This window comes from Phaethon aethereus, assembly GCF_964289735.1.
Source record: "Phaethon aethereus genome assembly, chromosome: 1".
Lineage (NCBI taxonomy): Eukaryota > Metazoa > Chordata > Aves > Phaethontiformes > Phaethontidae > Phaethon > Phaethon aethereus.
In genome coordinates this window covers 193,023,709-193,044,289 of record NC_138575.1, presented here as the reverse complement: position 1 = coordinate 193,044,289, position 20,581 = coordinate 193,023,709, and the positions used below count along the sequence as shown (strand labels likewise).

The 20,581-nt window shown below is 38.5% G+C and overlaps 1 protein-coding gene across 1 annotated transcript in view; it reads left to right on the top strand.

The window, feature by feature from the left end:
- COG6 (component of oligomeric golgi complex 6) overlaps positions 1-20,581 on the top strand; it is a 58,520-nt gene that overhangs the window by 25,919 nt on the left and 12,020 nt on the right. Inside the window, exons 9-13 of the mRNA XM_082000611.1 lie at positions 306-434; positions 547-638; positions 4,999-5,063; positions 9,008-9,099; positions 10,158-10,275. Coding sequence (XP_081856737.1) covers positions 306-434; positions 547-638; positions 4,999-5,063; positions 9,008-9,099; positions 10,158-10,275 — 496 coding nt within the window. The remainder of the gene's footprint in view (positions 1-305; positions 435-546; positions 639-4,998; positions 5,064-9,007; positions 9,100-10,157; positions 10,276-20,581) is intronic.

Here is a 20,581-nt window from a genome sequence, read left to right as displayed (position 1 = left end):
TTCTATTATTATTACTGTTACTTCCCCACCCCACCCCTTTCTGCCCTATTAAACTGTCTTTATCTCAACCCATGAATTTTACTTTTTTTTTTTTTCCTCCCTCTTGTTCCTCTTCCTCCATCCCACTGGGACAGCAAACAAGGAGTCAAGAAAATCAGACGGTTTTGAACGCTTCATAGCAGAAGCATTGATGCAAAATTTCTAGAACTATAAAAATGGTTACTTATATTAATTGTAAACTTGAGCTAGTAAACTGTGATGAGGTGAACTGTTTTGTTGTACCCATTTTCATGTTTCAATAACAGGTACACGTTGGATGAGTTTGGAACAGCTAGAAGGAGTGCTGTAGTCCGTGGCTTTATAGATGCTCTTACTAGAGGAGGTCTGGGAGGTACTCCCCGCCCTATTGAAATGCACTCCCACGATCCTCTGAGGTACAGTACTAGCAAGAATGTATATGAAGTAATCCTTCTTTTGCCTGTTGGCACACTGAATCCCTGATACCATAAACTACTGATTTACACAGAAATTTCTGTCTTTATTTAGGTACATAGGAGACATGCTGGCCTGGTTGCATCAAGCTACAGCTTCTGAAAAAGAACACCTAGAAGCTATGTTAAAGCTTGTAACTATTCAAGGTAGTATTAAAATCAAGATTTTAAACATAAATTGGGAAATGATAGAAAGTAGGTCTGTGATTAAGTCAGAAAGTGTGATTAATTTCTTAGGTTGGGCTTCGGTTCTGAGAGTTTGAGCTTAGATTTTCCTGGAAATAATTTCAGAATAGCTGGTGGTTGCATTTTGACAGAAGAGAGCCCTTAACAAATAAGAGTATTTCAAAATGCACTCTTTTCATTTTACTGTGCTTATGATAGATTTACACTAAATTTACAAAGGGACATTTTAGACTGTAGTTAAGAGTTCAAAAATTGTCTGTAATATATATGAATACATACATGTCTGAAAACATTATCATAGGGTTGCTTATTGAGAATTCCTGTTAAGCCTTGCTGATTTGTTTAGTAAATTTTAAAAATATAATTCCTTCTTCCTGTAATTCTCTTCCTTCTGTTCTACATGTAAAATGGAATTTTCTTCTGTCATGTTATTGACAGAATAGATAGAATAACCTATAATTCCACTTTTACAGAGGTCAAAGTAGGCCCCTCATAGATATGTGAAGCTTTTTACTATCAGAGTTCTCCTTCATTAACAGAACTACAGATTCTCATGCTTATTCTTCATCCCCTTTGCTCTGTTTTAAGTACTTTGGACCTATACTTTGAAGGCCTTTATCCTCTAGAAGCTGTAGTATGATTTGCCTCCATAGCTTCAACCAAGGACTTGTTTAATAAAGCATGTATACTCAGTCGTAACAAACTCATAAGAACTTGTATTTGATCTGTATCTGTATCTGAGCTCTTCAGACTGCACATCTTCATTAAGTCCTGCTCTGGGATTTAAAGTGAATATGCATTCTCTTTACTGCTGGAAGTATTAATTGGCTTTCCTAATTAACAGTATATGAGCAAGGAGGCTGTTTAGGAACTGTTGTAAATCAAACTGAAGGAATGTTGGTTTTTAACTACAGTTACAGTGTACTATAGAAGTAAATTTAATATTATTTGCTGACAGTATCTCAGGGAGACAGGAAGGCAGGCCTCATGATGGTTTTATGGTAGAGAAAAAGACATGGCAATCTTTGTAGATGACTGCCAGATGCTTCTGTTACAATTGGGGAGTCCTTCAGGAAAAGCTGGCCTCATGGAGGATGTCTGGTTCTGCTGCAGACTGGGCTACTGCTGCTGCCCAGATCTGCATTCTGTTCTGAAATTCTCACACCTCTTTGTGCAGTGTTTTATTTAACTATTAAATCCTTAGGCCTTCTGGCAGGACATCAGGCTGAGATGCTATGACCACATAATTAGATACATTTAGAGCATTTCAGCCATAGATCAGAGTAAACGACTTGAGAATACAGAGTCTATAAATGTTTTGGGGAAAAATTTTCTGAAAAAATCACCAGGCCAAACCATTTTTTCCCCAAGAGACTAGTATAAACAAAAGATGCAGTATTTCTGTCTGAAGCAAAAATATGTTTTACTAAGCTCTCCAGGAATGGGTTTGCCATCGCTGCTGTACAGTTTTCAAGAAAGGAAAAGAGGGATTCTTAGTTTCATACTGGGAGCAACAAAGCCTGGGAGGCACTGTCCGTTAACTGTTCCTCTGCATCTCTGGGAAATTTTTGTTATTAAAAGGATGGTTATGCGGTAAGATCTGTAAGACAAAACAGTACTTAATGGGATACTGCTGGGTTTAACAAGAACCATTTATGGGAAGTGCAGCCTTATGAAACACCTTGAGATTATATGCTTGATAGTGGCTAATCAGTGAGTACAGTGTCTGTGGTACTGAGAGATTCAAGTTGAATTCCCTGTGCTGCCGTACAGTCTTCAGGTGTCTGGTTGCGCAGGCAGAGAGTGAGTTAATTTCCTTTAGCTGTTTAAAAAGTGGACATCTTGTTTATTTGCAGTTACAGATAATGACATAGATTGGCATCTCCAGAGGGCAAATCTTCACAATCAATGTTAGATCTAATGTAGGCATTTCCGGAGACTTTAATTACAGCTGTTTGTTTGGGTTTTTTCCATTCCCTATAGAGGGAGCCCAAGTAACGGCTATAGATAAGACACTTAAACTGGGGTTCTAAAGTTAGGTCAGTCAATGTTTTAACTTTAATTTCAACTTGAGTAACTTTTTGCTGATGGAACTCGTTTTATTATTTTAATTCAGGCATCTGAGTTCAGATTTCTGTTTAAATTCTCCTATAGCTTTGTGTAATTTCAGGACTATGGAGAAATTTCAGGACTATGTGGAAAATCAGCTACACAAAAACTTCTCTCCTTAACAAAAACAAACAAACAAAAAAGCCCATAGCTATGGGTGAGATAGAGGTGGATTTGGTCCCAGTGGAAGACAAATTGTGTGAATGCCACATTTTTGGAGAAACATTCCCATCCCAGTTTTTACTTAAAAGAGAACAAACTATGTAGCCCATAATCACATATTTGAGAATAGCTTTTAAAAAGTTTTAAAATTTTAAACTTGCAAATGTTAACTGTTTAAAATTAATGTGACCAAAAATGCTATTAAAATTTTAAGCACTAAAAACATTCAGAAAAGTTTAACTATTTTGCATTGTACTGGACAAGCATAAAACATCCAGTTCTTTTTTTTGGAGCTTAGGTATTCTGCTAACAGCAGCCTTCCAGTCTTACAGAGATCTTGCACTTGAAAGGAAGGGAGGATTGCAGGCATTCTGTTTAAGAGGTGCAGTAGAAACCCATTTTTCATGGAGTTACAGGAACCCAGCTGGAAAGCAGGAGCCAAACGAAGCCCAAGAAAGATCTCTCCCTTACAGAAGGATACACAGAGAAAAGTGATGTGTGGTGTAGCAGGCAGCCAGAAGTGTATCTTCAGTAATGAACTTTTTTCTAAAAGTGATTTTGGGTCTCTAAGAATTGTTTATTCCATAATTCTTTTATGTCAGTGTGATATACTAATACTTGCAACAGTTATATAACCCATTGTGCTGGAAGATTTCTTTTTACTGTTTGCTGAATCTAAAATATTCTAATTGGACATGAAAATATAAGGGAAGGCACAAGCATGCAATATATCAAGATTGCAGTTTAATGTCCTTTGGTATTTGAACCTGTATATTTCTGCAGCTAAAACTTGCATACCCAATAACTTGTTGTTAAGTCAGTCTGGTCTAGCTACACTATTGCAAGTATGTGCTAGGTGCTTGTTATATTGATGAACAGTAAAAGCGTGACTGTTCCTACTAAAAAATGTGTAAATTGTTAGGGTCTGTCTGGGAGCTAGCTGTTACATAACAGACCATACATCTTGTGGTTTGCAATCTTGCTTTTTTCCTTGATGTCAATACTCAAATATATAAACACATTTTTATTATTTTACCAACTTAGTATGCTGAAATTCTTACAGCCACCAAACTGAATTCAGTTGTTTCTGCTTATGTGGCTTTTCGTGTATCTTGGTGTAAAGAGATATTGGCAGAGATCTCTGATCTTTTATAATTTTTACTCTCAGAGGTAATATCTTCTAGTCTGAAATAACATCTGCAAAATATAGCTTCAGATCACCTGATTTCTATCACATGTCACAGTCAGTTTGTTTACTGTTCATTGCATGGGTCCCATCTGAAGATGAATTCCTGTTGACAAGTTTTAAATTAGAATTAAAGTATTGCTTTCTCCATATATCTATTCTGAGTTGTTACCGAAGTGAGAGCTTGAAGATCTGTTGCTTTCAGTTTGATTGATTTATGACAGTACTGGTTGCCATGCAACAATTCGTTTGTGTTCCATGGTAAGATAGGGCAATATTCTTTTTTGTATATAGTTCTGTGAAAGATGAGTTTCAGTTACTGCTAGGGAGGAAGCATTTGCTAATGCTGCAGCACACAGCACCATGGAGGTACATATGTGATTTAATTTGTAACAATGCCACGAGCATGTCAGTACCGAATGCTGACAGACACGTGTATTTATGGTTCAGGCCTTTCAAAACGGTATGTACTGTTGCTCCTTGAGCATCTCACTGGCCTTTTTTTCACTGTTTAATTTCATGAAATGCTAATCTTGAGCCTTACTATGACAGTTCCTTGCTAGATCATTTATTCTTCCCCTTGCTCCTTCTCCCTCAAATCCCCAGGCACTATGTTGTGCTAGGAAGCAATTGCATAGCATAAGGTAATGACTGTCCAGGACTCTGTTTTGTCATGCAGCTATTTCTTAATGGCGGGATTTGTAGTTCAGTGAAGGTGTAAACTAGTCTTGTGGAGAAATGAAAATGCAGTTCCTAATGCTTTTTATGGAGGAGTAGCTCCTACATTTGTTTATTTGTTTTATAGTCTTGAAGAAAAGAGAATTACGTTTGCATAATCTTAGCATGTGTTTGCATTAACTGTAGGTGTGGAAGAAAATATACAAGAAGTAGTTGGGCACATCACAGAAGGTGTCTGCAGGCCTCTGAAGGTGAAGTATTGTGTTTTCTTTAACTTTCTAAATATAAAAATTATTCTGTCATGTTTTGCCAGAACCTGTGTCCCTATCTGTACAATGTATTTTCATTGCCCTTGGCTAAGACTTAGATTCTCAACTTTGAGAATCATAAAACTCTGGTTTAAATAGTCATATAGTGAGAGATATTAGGATACTAAATCTGTATTTTGATTTTTGTCTTACTTTTCCTAATTTCAGGAATGCTTATGTACAAAAATTTAGCTTTGGGATAAGTACATAGGAATGGCAGTAGTGGGTCAAATGAAAAATCAATTTAATCTACTACCCTGTTTTTCATAGTGACCGTTAGCATATGCTTAGGGAAGAGTGTACAGGTTATGCAGTTGTGTCATGGTACTTCTGTAGAAAAGTTTCCTTGTCTGTTCGTGGATGTACAAAGGACTTACTGAGCCATAGCTACTGTCTTGGTATTTGATAGACCTTGATAGATTTTTCTTGCATGAATATATCAAATTGATATAAAATGTTGGTATTCACAACATATCCCTCAAGAGGGAAGCTCTTGTATTGAAAGAGACCATGAAAAATTGTTTCCTACACCATCTTTATGCTACCCTGATCTGATGTATTTGTTGCATCCCTCCACACTTGTCTTTCTTCAAGCTACAGCCTTAGTCGGTTTAGGGGACCCATTTGATAGAAATCATTAATAATGATCTGTCACATCATTAACTGTCTTATTTATTGGATGTGCTTCACATAAGCACGAAATAAAATAATCAAGTTGATGAAGCTGGTACCAGTAATTGCCTGACCGTGCAGTGTATAAATCCAGGTGTTTTTAAAGTAAAATCTACTGTACTAAACACTTTTGTAATAAATTCCTTTAGGATGCTGTAGCTATAACAACTGTGTCCAGTTGCCAGATACTTAGTCTCAAATGTTAACAGATGGGTTCTAAATACTGTACATAAGTTCCTGATAAAAAAATGATAAGGTGTGAAGAGAGGTGAAAATCAAGAAAGTGCCATTTAGAATGTCACAGAATCACAGAAGAGTTGAGGTTGCCAGGGACCTCTGGAGGTCATCTGGCCCAAACTCCCTGCTCAAGCCGGGCTGCCTAGAGCCGGTAGGCCAGGATTATGCCCCGATGGCTTTTGAATATCTCCAAGGATGGAGACTCCACAGCCTCTCTGGGCAACTTATGCCAGTGCTCCGTCACCCTCATAGTAAAAAAAATGTTGCCTAATGTTCAGACAGAATCTCCTGTGTTTCAGTTTGTGCCTGTTGCCATAAAAATGTGATCATCCTTCACGGCCTTTAGGTTTTGACCTGTTGAAAAACACCTGTCATGTTAGACAAACAAAAACTATTGTCATAGCTTTTTTTTTTTTTTTTTAAGATACTTTCCAAACTTTCTTTGTTCTTTTGTTCTGATAATACTGAATGCTGATGTTTAAGTTCAGTATTTCTGTGCATTCCAACAAAGCAATTAGGGATAGAATCAAACCTTTGTGTAAGTCAAAGGGAGTTTTGGTCTTGATTCGCGTACTTATGATTTGTACAGTTTGGTACAGGATGCTTTCCATTTTGATTGCCAAACTCGTTATGCATGTGTGCTTCTGCTATCTGTAGGTATATCTCCCGAAATATTGTCTGTAGTTAGTTACTGTGCTAATAAAAATGAAAAAAATACTAAAAGAACAATTAAAGACTTCCCATCGTATTCTGTATTTTGATAGAATTCAAGTTATGTTAATTTGCTGCCAGTCTAGACTTCTCAATGTAAAATATGCAGTACTTATTGTTTCCCTTGAGGAAATCTTCCATAGCAAAAAAAAGCAGAAAACCCCCAAGCAGAAAAGCCTTCATACAATGCAGTTAGATAATTGCAAGCCATCATGTTGAGAGGAACAACAAAAATAAACTCAGTTTGGGGGAGTCTGTTCTACAACATGTTGTTCTTTCTGAAGATTGTCCACAATAAGAAGAACAACTGCATTAATTTCAGGAAAACACTCTTTGTTGTAGTTGCGTTGCACCACAGTATATTGCTTTTCTAGTGGATTTCTGCTGATGTTAGCAAACCTGTCACTTTGATTTGACTTGATGCTGACATATAAAATAGTCTGATAAAAGCCTAGTCATAGAATTTCCACAAGCATTTTTAAATACTTACAGAATTATGTAGAATTTTCTTACTGGTTTATGCTTTTTCCATGTGAATGTACAATATGGTACAATTTCCTTACTTTTCAAGAGGATTATGCGGTATAAATTGTCCACATTTCTTACTGATAGTTGGTTCGAATTTTAGGCATCCAATTAAACCTTGAGTACTCACTAGTGATAGATCAGGCCTCTCACTTCAGATGATCCTACTTCAGAGGATCCTAAAAAAAAAACCCCATTTAAATTAAAGTCCTCATCTGTTCCATAGCACTTAAGATGAGGTCAAAACTAATAAAATGGTTTTGATGCCTTACGTAGATAGACTTCAGATAGTCTTTTATAGTCAACTAACTACAGGATGCATAGGATGAAGGAGCAGTAACAGCTTTAAATCCAGAACTTCCCTGAGCAGATTAGGTTAAGTCATTAGCAAATGTTGGTTCTTCTGTGCAGTGAAGGCTCCTGTATGGGAAGCAGCAATGCTGGTTTTCCTCTTTTGTTTTTTTTTAATTCTCATTTTTGTTTCCTAACCCTAAAATATTTTGGTTTTTTTTCTCTCCTTCTGCCTATTCTGTCTTTTTCTGTTTCTTAATAATTTTCTTTATTTTTAGTTATTGCTGCTTATTTTTTGGTCCATATTTTTTTGTTCGTTTGTTTGTTTTTCCTCCTGCCTTTCTTATTCTCTTTTGCTGTACACATAGACTGTACTCAGTGTCCATACCCAAATGCCCTTTTATGCAACATTGGAGGCAGGTATTGCATTGAAGAGCAAAGTTCACCTGAGCGTTGAAATTCACTTCGTGCATTGAGCATTGAGAGTAAGAGTCAATAATTTTTCTTTGTCTTTGGTATCTGACTTAGATGCAAAGGGAGAGGATTGAGGAAGCATAATCTTAGTTAACTCTCCCCGTAGCTGGCTCTGACAAGAAGGCACTGCTGCACATCGTGTTCCATTGAACAGCAGACAAATAACTTGGGAGAGCGGGTGGTGGCTGGTGATTTGTGTGTAGCCCTTTCACACACAGGCATGATGGAGAACAGTGCAGTGATAAGTCACAGTCTCTCACAGCTTCATGAGTGCCCAAAGATTGACCCTGGGGCAGCCTTTAATGAGTGGATTGAGACTGTGTGTACCATGTAGACAAGACATCAACTGTCCAACTATACAGACAGTCAGCAGTGTTTTGGTCTATGTAGCCAGTATCTCCTGGTTGAGATAAGCAGTCAATATAGCTGGTCGTTAATTATAAATGTATCTAATTAAATGCTGGTAGGAGGCCTTTAACTGAAGGACGGATTAATCAAGATGAAATTTTGTCTTTTGGGTAAAATACCTAATACTTTGGATGTTCTGAATTGGTGCATGCTTAATGATCAACTATTGTAGTTTAGGGATTTTGCAGCATTGTAGCCGTTCTTGCTCTTCAGTGCTGCGGAAAATTCCAGTATGTACTGGTATTAATTCATCAAATGATCCATTATTTTGATATTTTCAATAAAAAGTTGCAATAAAAATCTATAGAGAAATGGGATTTTCTTAGGTTTTTTGTTTTTGTTTTTTTTTTAAAGAATACATACACCTGCTTGTTTTCTACCCACAGGCTTAGCAACCAAGAAGCACTCTGGTTTAAGCAGAATGTTATAGATAACTGGATGGTCTCTTTTTAAATTTATTTCTGGTTAAATTTGTTTTTCAAAAATCAGACATATATAACATCATATATAAAATCATAGAGATTGGCTTTTGAAATGTATGACCTGAAGAAATATACTTTATTCTGCAGGTTAGAATTGAGCAGGTGATTGTTGCCGAGCCAGGAGCAGTTTTACTGTACAAGATTTCTAATCTTCTCAAGTTCTACCACCATACAATCAGGTATGCAAAATTACAAAGTATGTTAAAGATGCCTTTTTTTAAAATTTTATTCATAAATATTAATATAGTGAAAAGTGTGTTTTCGTGGCTTAGTTCTTACTTTTTACTATGGAATCAAGGATAAATATGCATGATATAGAACGGAATCACAGAATCATAGGATAGTTTGAGTTGGAAGGAACCTTTTAAAGGTCATCTAGTCCAACCCCACTGCAATGAGCAGGGACATCTTCAACTAGGTCAGGTTGCTCAGAGCCCCGGCCAACCTGACCTTGAATGTTTCCAGGGATGGGGCATCCCCCACCTCTCTGGGCAACCTGTGCCAGTGGTTCACCACACTCATTCTGGAAAATGTCTTCCTTATATCTAGTCTAAATCCATGCTCTTTTAGTTTAAAACCGTTACCCCTTGTCCTATCGCTACAGACCCTGCTAAAAAGTCTGTCCCCATCTTTGCTACAGGCCCCCTTTAAGTACTGGAAGGCTGCAATAAGGTCTCCCTGGAGCCTTGTCTTTTCCAGGCTGAATAGCCCCAACTGTCTCAGCCTTTCTTCATAGGAGAGGCATTCCATCCCTCTGATCATTTTTGTGTCCTTCCTCTGGACCCACTCCAACAGCTACATGTCTTTCCTGTGCTGAGGGCTCCAGAGCTAGATGCAGTACTCCAGGTGGGGTCTCCCCAGAGTGAAGTAGAAGGGCAGAATGACAAAATAATTATCAACCCTTTTTATGTAATCTGGTTTCTATAACAGAAGTGGATTTATAGAATAAGAAAACAAAAATTTAGTAAATTTTACAGGTCTACTAAAAAGTTTCTGTGAAGCTTTAGATGTCCTGTACTTAATATCTGCTTAATGACACAGTTGATAATGCTTATTCTCAGAGTCATCTTACAAGTGAATCTCTCAGCTAACATGGAGAACTGTTCCCTGCAATTATTTGTTGTAAATTTTCAGCTTTGAAAATAACTGTATTTGAAATACTGTATGAAGTATCTGACCCTGTCATGTTTCCCCCTCTTCTTCAGATTATTTAATTAATCTTTACTTCTGTTTTCAGTGGTATTGTAGGAAACAGTGCAGCTACACTGTTGACAACAATTGAAGAAATGCATTTGTTGAGCAAGAAGATATTCTTTAATAGTCTGAGTCTTCATGCAAGTAAACTAATGGACAAGGTTTGTTTCAAAATAATACAGCTTTCATGTTTCAAAACACACTTTCATTTCCCTTTTGGCTAGTCAGATTATTAGGTGAATAGCTGTTTTATAGGTCAACTTTTCCTAAAATGGAAGTTTTGTAGTTTCTGTATTTCAGCTATGGAACTACATAAAAAAACTTCCTGTTTCTGTTTTAATTCTTTTAATCGTTTTATTTTTTGTGAAAATATGGCTAAAATACTGTTGTTTAGGAGCATTTGTTTACAGAGCAGTTGTTGTGGTTTAGCCCCAGCTGGCAACTAAGCACCATGCAGCCGCTCGCTCACTCCCCCTCCCCCAGTGGGATGGGGGAGAGAATTGGGAAAAAAACCTCATGGGTTGAGATAAAAACAGTTTTAATAGGACAGCAAGAGAGAAAGAAACAACAATGATAACAACACTAATAATACCGACAAAGGAATGTACAAGTGATGCCCAATACAGCAATTGCTCACCACCCGGCAATCGATAGCCTGTCCCTGAGCAGCGATTTCCGCCCCCTGGCCCACTCCAGTTTATGTACTGGGCATGACATCGTATGGTAGGGAATATCTCTTTGGCCAGTCTGGGTCAGCTGTCCTGGCTGTGTCCCCTCCCAGCTCCCCGTGCACCTCTAGCCTTCTTGCTAGCAGGCCAGCACAAGAAGCTGGACTGTCCTTGACTACTTAGCAACAACTCAAAACATCAGCACATTATCAACAGTTTCTCATCCCAGATCCAAAACACAGCCTCACACTAGCTTCTGTGAAGACAGCCATCTCTATCCTGGCTGAAACCAGGACAGCAGTTCACATATTTTTAAAATCTATGAGAAGCAACAAAATTAGGAAATTTCCCTAAGTGCAATAGTGCAAAGTCAGCTGATTGAGCTAGATAATTTGTATTAATGCATCATCAGATCAGTAGTTAATTACTCATGTACATAATTCCTTTCTTGAAGTTACGAAGTGTATCCCAAGATGGTAAGCTAAGTAAAAACAAAACTTGGACTTTTCTGTCTTTTATAAAAATAGTTTTACCACATGAACATTGCTGCCGTTAAAAGCAGAATATACATTTGTTATACCAAACAACTGTACCTAAGCCCACATCACTTTCCCTGGTTATCTTTTCCTTTCCCAATGACTCTTCAAATTGTGTTTCAGTGAATTTCCCATTGTTCAGTAATTAATATAGTTCTTTCTAATTTCTCCTTGCTTTATTCGTATCATGTTGCTGTTGGTGGATCTACCCATTAAATGTTTTCTTTCTAAAATATAAGCAAAGTCAAAGAAAATTGTTAGGCTACACATGCCTTTCCATTTCCTAGACATCTGATCTTCGCCCAGCATCCCTTTCTGAGATGTGATGAGTCGACTAGGCCCTAAAACCAAGAAGAGGTGCCTGCCTTTATTACTAGCTATTGCACAACCCTAGAGTTCAACAAAGCTGTCACACTACTGTTTTTTCCAGTTAAAAAAACAGTTTGAAAGTGGAAGACAAACGGTGAAGTTTTGTAAATGTATTTCTAAATTATTTGTATTTAACCTACAAAAATAATGCAAAAAATACATAGATTTACAAAAACTATTCTTTGTGCAAAGCTTTGTAGCTCGCTGTTTATTCATTGGGATATTCTGAGTTTGGTCAATGTTGATCTGTGGTCTCAAAGTAGTTTTCTTATTCTGCACAGCTTGTGTCTGGTAGGGTAGATTTAGACTAGATATAAGGAAGACATTTTTCGCAATGAGGGTGGTGAACCACTGGCACAGGTTGCCCAGAGAGATGAGAGATGCCCCATCCCTGACAACATTCAAGGTCAGGTTGGATGGGGCTCTGAGCAACCTGACATAATTGAAGATGTTCCTGCTCATTGCAGGGGGGTTGGACTAGATGACCTTTAAAGGTCCCTTCCATCCCAACTATTCTATGATTTTATGATTCATGTCTGTTGTATTTATCCTACTGGGTCTTGCATCTGTACTCAAACAGGATACAGCACAATTTTTCTACTCGCATAGCTCAAAATCTTTATACTTTTGTTTTGGGCGATATGCTGTTTTCAGTTTGGAGGCAAGTAGAATTCAGAACGAGAGGAATGAGTGATAAAGGAATAGTGATTTCCCAGTTCACAGTGTGTGTTCTTTCTATTGTCACCATGGGAAGGTTGTGTAATCCTCTTTGCCCTCTTAGTTCCCCTTCCCTCAACTCCCAGCCAGGATGTAACTGGCTCTAGATGCTGTTGTTTTATAAAGGAGTCAAATTTGGTTTTACGGATGTTAAATGAAGGCGATGATTGCACTGCCACCTTCAATGGCACTTTATTACAAATAAAGAATGGCGTACCAAGCCTACCATGTAATGTAAAAAGATCATAATATTGCTTTCTCATAAACACATTTTATAAATTAAATTGGAAACATTGACAGTTTTATGTTGTGTATGTGCCCTATGAAGATCCTTCCTCAGTATATAATTGAGGTCAAAAGCTTAAAGATACTCTGTGTTTCAGGAGTTAACAAGGTAACTCTATGGGTGAGAAGGAATCTTACTGTACTGATGTGTAGTTCTTGTAACTGAGAGTTTTAGAGAGCCCTTTGAAACACCCTTATTACCCTTTATGAGTGGACTACTGAGTTGACAGAATGATGTCTTATCTCCTTATGACTGAAATTAATCTTATTTCACAAAAAATACAAATTAATAGGCTGCATTACACTCAGAGAAACGTCACTTTCCATGAGATAAAGACTATGTTTTATCATAAATTTGATTCGCCTCTTATTTATTTTATTATATGTTAATATACAGATAACCAGCTTTTATGCCTTTTCATGTGTTTTCGTTAATACAGTAGCGAATGTTGCAATGCTTTTACATTTTGAGGAATCTCAAGGTTGCTTTTTACCATCCTTTTTATTAATGTGTGTTCAGAACCAAACTGAGTGCATGTATTAGTAGTATTCTCTTCACATCCCAGCCTTTTTATGAGCTTTTTGCTAACTATGTATACACTGCAACTGCTTCCTGATTTTTTAAAATTTTTTTTTGTTGTTAGTGTCAGAGAAGATTAAAGCATTTGAAAACAGACCCTTTGTGCTTACATACGTGATTGCAAAGGCTTCATTGCTGTTCCTGTTACGCACAAAGAGAATACTGACTTGTAAAGTTACAGAATCACTAAGGTTGGAAAAGACCTTCAAGATCATCAAGTCCAACCATTAATCCAGTGCCACCATGTCCCCTAAACCATATCCTGAAGCGCCACATCCACACGTTTTTTGAACACTTCCAGAGATGGCGACTCCACCACCTCCCTGGGCAGCCTGTTCCAATGTTTGACCACCCTCTCAGTGAAGAAATTTTTCCTAATATCCAGTCTAAACCTCCCCTGGCGCAACTTGAGGCCATTTCCTCTTGTCCTATCACTAGTTACTTGGGAGAAGAGGCCAACACCCTCGTCGCCACAACCCCCTATCATGTAATTGTAGAAGGTGATAAGGTCTCCCCTCAGCCTCCTCTTCTCCAGACTAAACAACCCCAGTTCCCTCAGCCGCTCCCCATAAGGCTTGTGCTCCAGACCCCTCACCAGCTTTGTTGCCCTTCTCTGGACACGCTCCAGCACCTCAGTGTCCTTCTTGTAGTGAGGGGCCCAAAACTGAACACAGGATTCAAGGTGTGGCCTCACCAGTGCCGAGTACAGGGGCACAATCACTTCGCTACTTCTGCTGGCCACACTATCCCTGATACAGGCCAGGATGCTGTTGGGCTTCCTGGCCACCTGGGCACATTGCCGGCTCATATTCAGCCGGCTGTCAACCAGCACCCCCAGGTCCCTTTCCGCCGGGCAGCTCTCTAGCCACTCCTCCCCAAGCCTTTAGTGTTGCAAGGGGTTGTTGTGGCCGAAGTGCAGGACCCAGCACTTGGCCTTATTAAACCTCATACAGTTGACATCTGCCCATTGATCCAGCCTGTCCAGAACCCTCTGCAGAGCTCTCCTACCCTCCAGCAGATCAACATGCCCACCCAACTTGGTGTCATCTGCAAACTTAGTGAGGGAGCACTCGATCCCCTCATCCAGATCATCAATAAAGATATTGAACAAGACCGGCCCCAGAACCTAGCCCTGGGGAACACCACTCGTGACCGGCCGCCAGCCGGATTTAACGCCATTCACCACAACTCTCTGGGCTTGGCCATCCAGCCAGTTCTTCACATTAGTAAATTCCTTTTTACTTGGGACAATCTGGAAGTCGTGGTTCCTTGTTTCTGCTTGTATTTTGCATCTTAAGGCATTGATGAGCCTGTTTTAAAGAATATCAGCTGTCCATTACTGTGATTAAGATATGATTCTTAAGGCAATTTAAATAACTTTGGAAATAGATTAAAATATAAATAGGATGTTCTTAAATAAAAATATTGTGATTTCTATAAACTTAAGTGCCCCTTTTGTTAGATCTAATGAAAGTGGTGAATACAACCTGTGTGAGGTATACCATTTTAATGACAGTACTTCAGTATCATCAGTTGTTGCTAATAATCTGAAAATCATTACGCAAGAAATTCTGAATGGAAATCAGTTCTACAATTTTTATTTAATTTAATAGAGAATTTAAGTGTTTTCTTAATTGCTGTTTGTAGCTACAAAATTTCAGAAGACTTAGTCATAATTACCAGTGAATTTGTAACTTGACAGGAGTCTCTTTAGCCCCGTGCAAATTCTCTTGTGGTGTTGTGTGGGGAGAACTGCCTCGAAACACTGATGTGTTACTGTATCTTTCTATGGTATGTTTTTTTAATACCTGCAGTCTTACCTAGTAGTTGATAGATCAGAATACTATTTAAACAAATTTTTCTCTTAGGTACAGCTAGTTGGGAACTTTTTTTAGACAAAGCACGTTTCATTAAATATGCTAACTCGTCAAGATCCCCTCCTTTGGATGTGTAGGAATGACAGGATGGTATTTGGCTCACATGTCCTCATCACCACAGACAGTTTAATTCCCTAGGTTATTGATTATGCTGAGTTGAACATTGCCTTCAAACAGGCTGGGATTTAATTGAGGAAAACTGAGACTTGAGGCTGTACTTTCTGAGACAAGAAAATAGCTGCTTCTTCACATCTATTTTTGAGAAGAGTCCCATATTACATAAGGAGTGTCACAAGCATGGAGCTGTATGGAAACTTAGTCTTAGATCAGGATTGGAAGGCAGTCTTAGATCAGGATTCTCCCTCTTGGTTGTCAAGCCATCAGTGTAAATGACACAGGGAAATCCCTGGTTACCTCAGAGTACTTAACTGGTTTGCCTAGGAGCACTTTCCTGTGAGCTTTTTTTTTCATTACATCAGAAAATCTCAAGCATCCTGGTTTTAATCTGAAAATAAGGTAGTCGGCAGTTGTCACAATTTCAGACTCTTCAGTCTGAGAAACCCTTTTTATGGTGTTCTCATTCAGACTTCTCAGGTAGCTCTTTACCATCTGAAATCTATGTAACAGAAATATTCAGCATACTGCCTGAGAGTACGTCCATTGTTATTAAAGAAAGGTAATACACAAGGCAATCTCTTTGGCTCCTATACTCCTTGAAACCTGACGTGAAGCTTGGTAACAGAACCATTGCAAAGTCAGTTTGTTTTCAGGGTTTAAAAATGCCATTCACAGCTTTGAGATTCTCGGGTCGCCCGCTGATATCATACAGAAGCTCTGCATCACCACCCTTCTCCTGTGTCAGTGCATCAGCTTTTACTGCAAATGCTGTCTCTCCTTTGCGTGGTTGTATGGGCTCAGAGGCGTTGTTGGGCAGTCTTGCCAGTGCTTTCTAGCTCTGTAACAATCGGTTTGTTTCTCATTGTTTGCTCAACCAGGATGTTTTTTGGACAGTGTTAGCGTCCCTGTACTAAAAAATGGTGTTTGTATTTGTTTCTTTTTAGCTTTCTTGGACCCAGCTGTGGGTCTAGCAGCCATGCTAGTAAAGCGGTTGAGAACTGTAGGTTTAGACCTTATGTATCCTTTTATGTTTCCTTTGACCCTGTGCAAATAAATCAAATGTTCAGGGATTTGGGATTCTGCCTGTATTACTCACTGTCTGGATCTAACTAAGACTAGCCTCGTACAGATTGCTGTTTTACAGATGATGATAAATCCAGGAGAAAATAGTAAATTAAAATAATTATCAGAACAACAGAAACTGTTCCAATGAAACTGGAAGCAAAGTTCAAAGAGCCTAATGCATTGGAGTGGATGGACTACTCCTTCAGCTCTCTCATATTGAGAGAAGTGTCATTTAAAATCATGAGTCTGCTGGTAAGGCTTTTTAACAAGCCTTTTAGACTAACCTATGCCAGCATGTTTTATTGGACCAGCTAATACATTTAGACAGTGGGAATTTTCAAGCACAGCTGTCCTTACTCTGGCTTCAGTAGTACTCCAGAACAATTATTAAAGGAAAGAATAGTTGCAAACATTGATTTAAATGGAAAGAGAGTTACCACAAGGGTACTAAAGAGAGATTTTGCCAAACTAACCTGTCATCGGCTGTCTGAGCTCTTAGAAGACTATTAGTAGAGTACTCCAAATCAAGCTTGGGCATTGTTATTCCTTAATGCTGTTCTTTTTAGAGTAGATGTATGTAAATTAAATGTTATGATCGCATTATCTGTTAGGTTTGTCAGTGCGAGATGTATTAAAACACCGCGTAGGAATAACTGTAAACTTCTCCCTCATGATTTAGTTCCTGTCAGAATGAAACCTATTAGGTTTCTGGGAAACCAGGTATGGGACAGATGAAATGAGACTGGTTGATGTTGTGGTGTGGATGCTGTTGTGGTCTGAATGGATCCATGTGAAAACAGTTAGCAAGAATTTTTCTATTGTCTTCTTTCAAGACCAACTTGATAGCCAAAAAAAAAAAAAAAAGCACATGGCATTAGGCATTCTACTGTGGAGCCTGTGGTGATCTCTGTAGGATCATAATAGGGCTCAAAAGAGCTTAGGACAGCTTCTGTGAAGCTTCTCTGGTAGACATCCACTCAAGTTTCTTAGACTGCTGCTGTTTAACTATGGTGAAAATTGTTTCAGTTCATAGAATGAACTTCTGTAGTTGACACTAACCAGTTGTAACTGACAGGATGAGATATCCAGATACCTTTTTAAAAGGTTCCACATCTGTAGTGCTTTGTCTTCACCCTCTGCCAGTGAGGTTTCCAAAAAGACTCTATTAAAAGCTGATTAGGCCCTTCAAAAAGCCACTAACCTTTTGTTTGTCACTCTGAGCAGTGACTTTTCTGAGGACTTGTGTGTTTTAAGTTACCGTCTTGTCTTATTTAATACCAGTATCACAGAATTGCAGAATGGATGAGGTCAGCTCAAACCTCTGGAGGTCATCTAGTCCAACCATGTTGCTCAAACAGCATCAGCTACAGCAGTCTTCCCAGGACTGGTTCCAGTTGAGTTTTGAATGTTTCCAACCTTACTGTGCAACTGTTTCCAGTATTTGATCAACCTCACAGTAAAAAAAATGGTTTTCCTGTGTTTCAATCTGTGCCCATTGCCTCTTGACCTGTCAGTGGACACCACTGAGAAGAGTCCATCTCCCTTTTCTGCATCTCTCCCATAAGGTATTTATACGCATTAATAACAGCCCCCCCGAGCCTTCTCTTCACCAGGCTGAACACAGCTTCTCCTTGGGTAGGAGATACTCCAGTCCCTTCATGAACTTTCTGGCCCTTTGCTTGACTAGCTCCAGTATGTCCATGTCTTTCTGTACTGTTAACTTTCTAATGTTCATATGGTAGTATATAAATAGTTTTGATTGCTTGCCTATACAGTATTTTCAGTATTTGCAGGTGCACATAGGAGCTTCTAACAAAGCTGCTCTCCATAATATCTGCTCTAATAGGAACAAACACCGCATTTTTTTTCTATTTAACCTTCTTTGTAAATGAGAAAGGGAAACAATTAACATACACACATTCTCTTCTTGATTGCTGATACTCCCTTTTCTTTTTCCTGTATTTTCCTTTGCTGTTTGTTAGCTCACAGGATGTCTTGAAGGATTTACTTGCTCTCATAGGCAGATAAGCCTGCTCCAGATTGTATATGTGGAGGAAGATCACTGGCTTAGCAGTTATTCCCCACTGACTGATATGCAGAACTTTGAAAAAAGATACAACCTTTTATCTTAAACCTTATGTACAACTTTTAGTGTCTGTTGTCATTTTAGGAGAAAAATTCGTTTCAGTTTTGTATATTGGATTTTAGAAATCGGGATTTTCTTGCTTTCTTTTAAAGGCTGAACAGCTAGTTGACCTCATTTCTGCATGACTGAACTGCTAGCTATAACTGATTAGATACTTAATGCTGTGTTAGAGTATGTTTTAATGCTGTTGAACTAGCTGCTACAGAACTTCTCTGATAATTTTTTAGTTAGCTCCTGTCTGGCTTGCATCTGAAGCAGGTACTTCAAAAGTAGAATTCAGCATGCATTTCAAATTTCTTTTTCTGGAAGTAGGGTAGATTATAATAATCTTTTGGTGCATGTAAAACATTCAGGCATCAATTTTTTTAATTAGAATAGTGATTTAGCTCTCATGAGTTGAAGTCATTAGGTTCCTCTATAAATTAGATATCTGTTTTGAAATTTTCCTTTTTAATTCTGAAAAAAAACCCAATCTACTTTCATGTGCAAAAAGTCAGAATTTTCAATATTATTATAGTATTGCTTTAATTTTCCTTCCACTTACTGATAATTCTGCCTGTATTGCAGTAGTCAGGAATTTCAAGCTAACCGCAATAGAATCTAATGATCTAAACCTTTTTTCCTTGCTGTGTTTTCTTCTTCCATAATGTTGTTTCTTGCTCCCATGTAGAAGACAGTGGACTTTAAAAGAACTGATTAAATGAAAGATTAAGCTAATTTAGAAGCTTCTGACCATCAGCTACTTCAGGAGACAAAAATTATGTGCAAAGAAGCCTGAAATTATCATTGCCATGATCTATGTGTGTGTTGGAAGTGAAAACCCCATCAAACTCTAGTCTCAAATTAATGCCAAAATATCCCTGAACACGGTCCAGTTCAGGTCTAAGAACAGTGTGTTCAGGGCACAATCAATACCCCTAATAATAACAAAAATAAACAAGAAGAAAGTTCACTTAGTGCTGTGAATTTCAGTAAACTTTACTACTAATCAGCACTGATTTAGTGCCTCTTTCTGAATTACTGTTACTTCATTGCTAGAATATTTGTTTTACACTTTTAAGACTGCTTGGGCTGAACAACAACTGTTCTCTGAACCTGTTAGACTCAGTTTTCCATTAGTTCCTCAAATTCAGTATCCTATCTCTTGAAAAGTGAGAATAGAGGAACATTTTGTATTCAGAAGGATGCAAAAAAAAATTTGTTTGATCCTTTCTTGGTAACAGTGTGGGGACATGAATGCTATCTCAAATGTTTTGAAACACAGTGTGAAAGCTAGTCCTGGCTCCAAAGAGACTTGTTTCTTCTTTCTCTGGTGGCATGTTCATTTCCAGAAGGCTCTGAAATGCTCCACTGTGAAAATGCCCGTTACGCTTTCTTTCTTTGTTTTTTTGGCCATCAGCCTCTGCCCCTTTGATTTTTTTTTTTTTTTTTTTTTTTGAGACTCAGGCATGTGCTTTATTACACTATTAATCAGTAGTTCTCAATTGGGAAGGCATGGAACATGTTGCCTGTGGCTCAGGGGTCCATCCAGAGCTGCCACCTTCTCTTGTTGAGCTGGAGTCTTCAGAGTGTTGCAGAAGTGTGCGCTGCCTCGCTCTGCGGCACCCAAACGCCTTGAGCGAGATGCACAGGCCAGTTCCAGGCCAGGCCAAATTCAGTTCTCCTTGCATCCTTCTGGAAAGAGATTATGTATGCCTTGAAGTGTTCACTTATTCTGTATTGCTGGGGGACTTCTTACTCCCATGTGGTCCAGCCAGATCTGTGTCTGCCCTTGGGTAAGCAGGAGACAGGAAGGTGGGAAGAGGGTTGTTGGTGGAAGGAAACAAGGCCGGCAGCCTGGGTTGAAGGGCCTGGAGGCAGCAGGAAGCCAGTTTGAGGCAGCATTGAAGACAAGACAATGAAACTACGTTTGGAGAGGAGCATGGACTGGGAAAGAGAGATGTGCTAGGTTTTATATTAGATAAACGTGTTATGAAGCATTTGGTGGGTATTTGCCTGTTACAAAGAAGGGCTAAAGTATGTGAGCCTGTGTTAAAAATAGAGTAGAATTTGTCTGTTTCAGGTGCTCCAACTTTTCATAATTTGACTCCGCCAAGTGTGTTTTTTT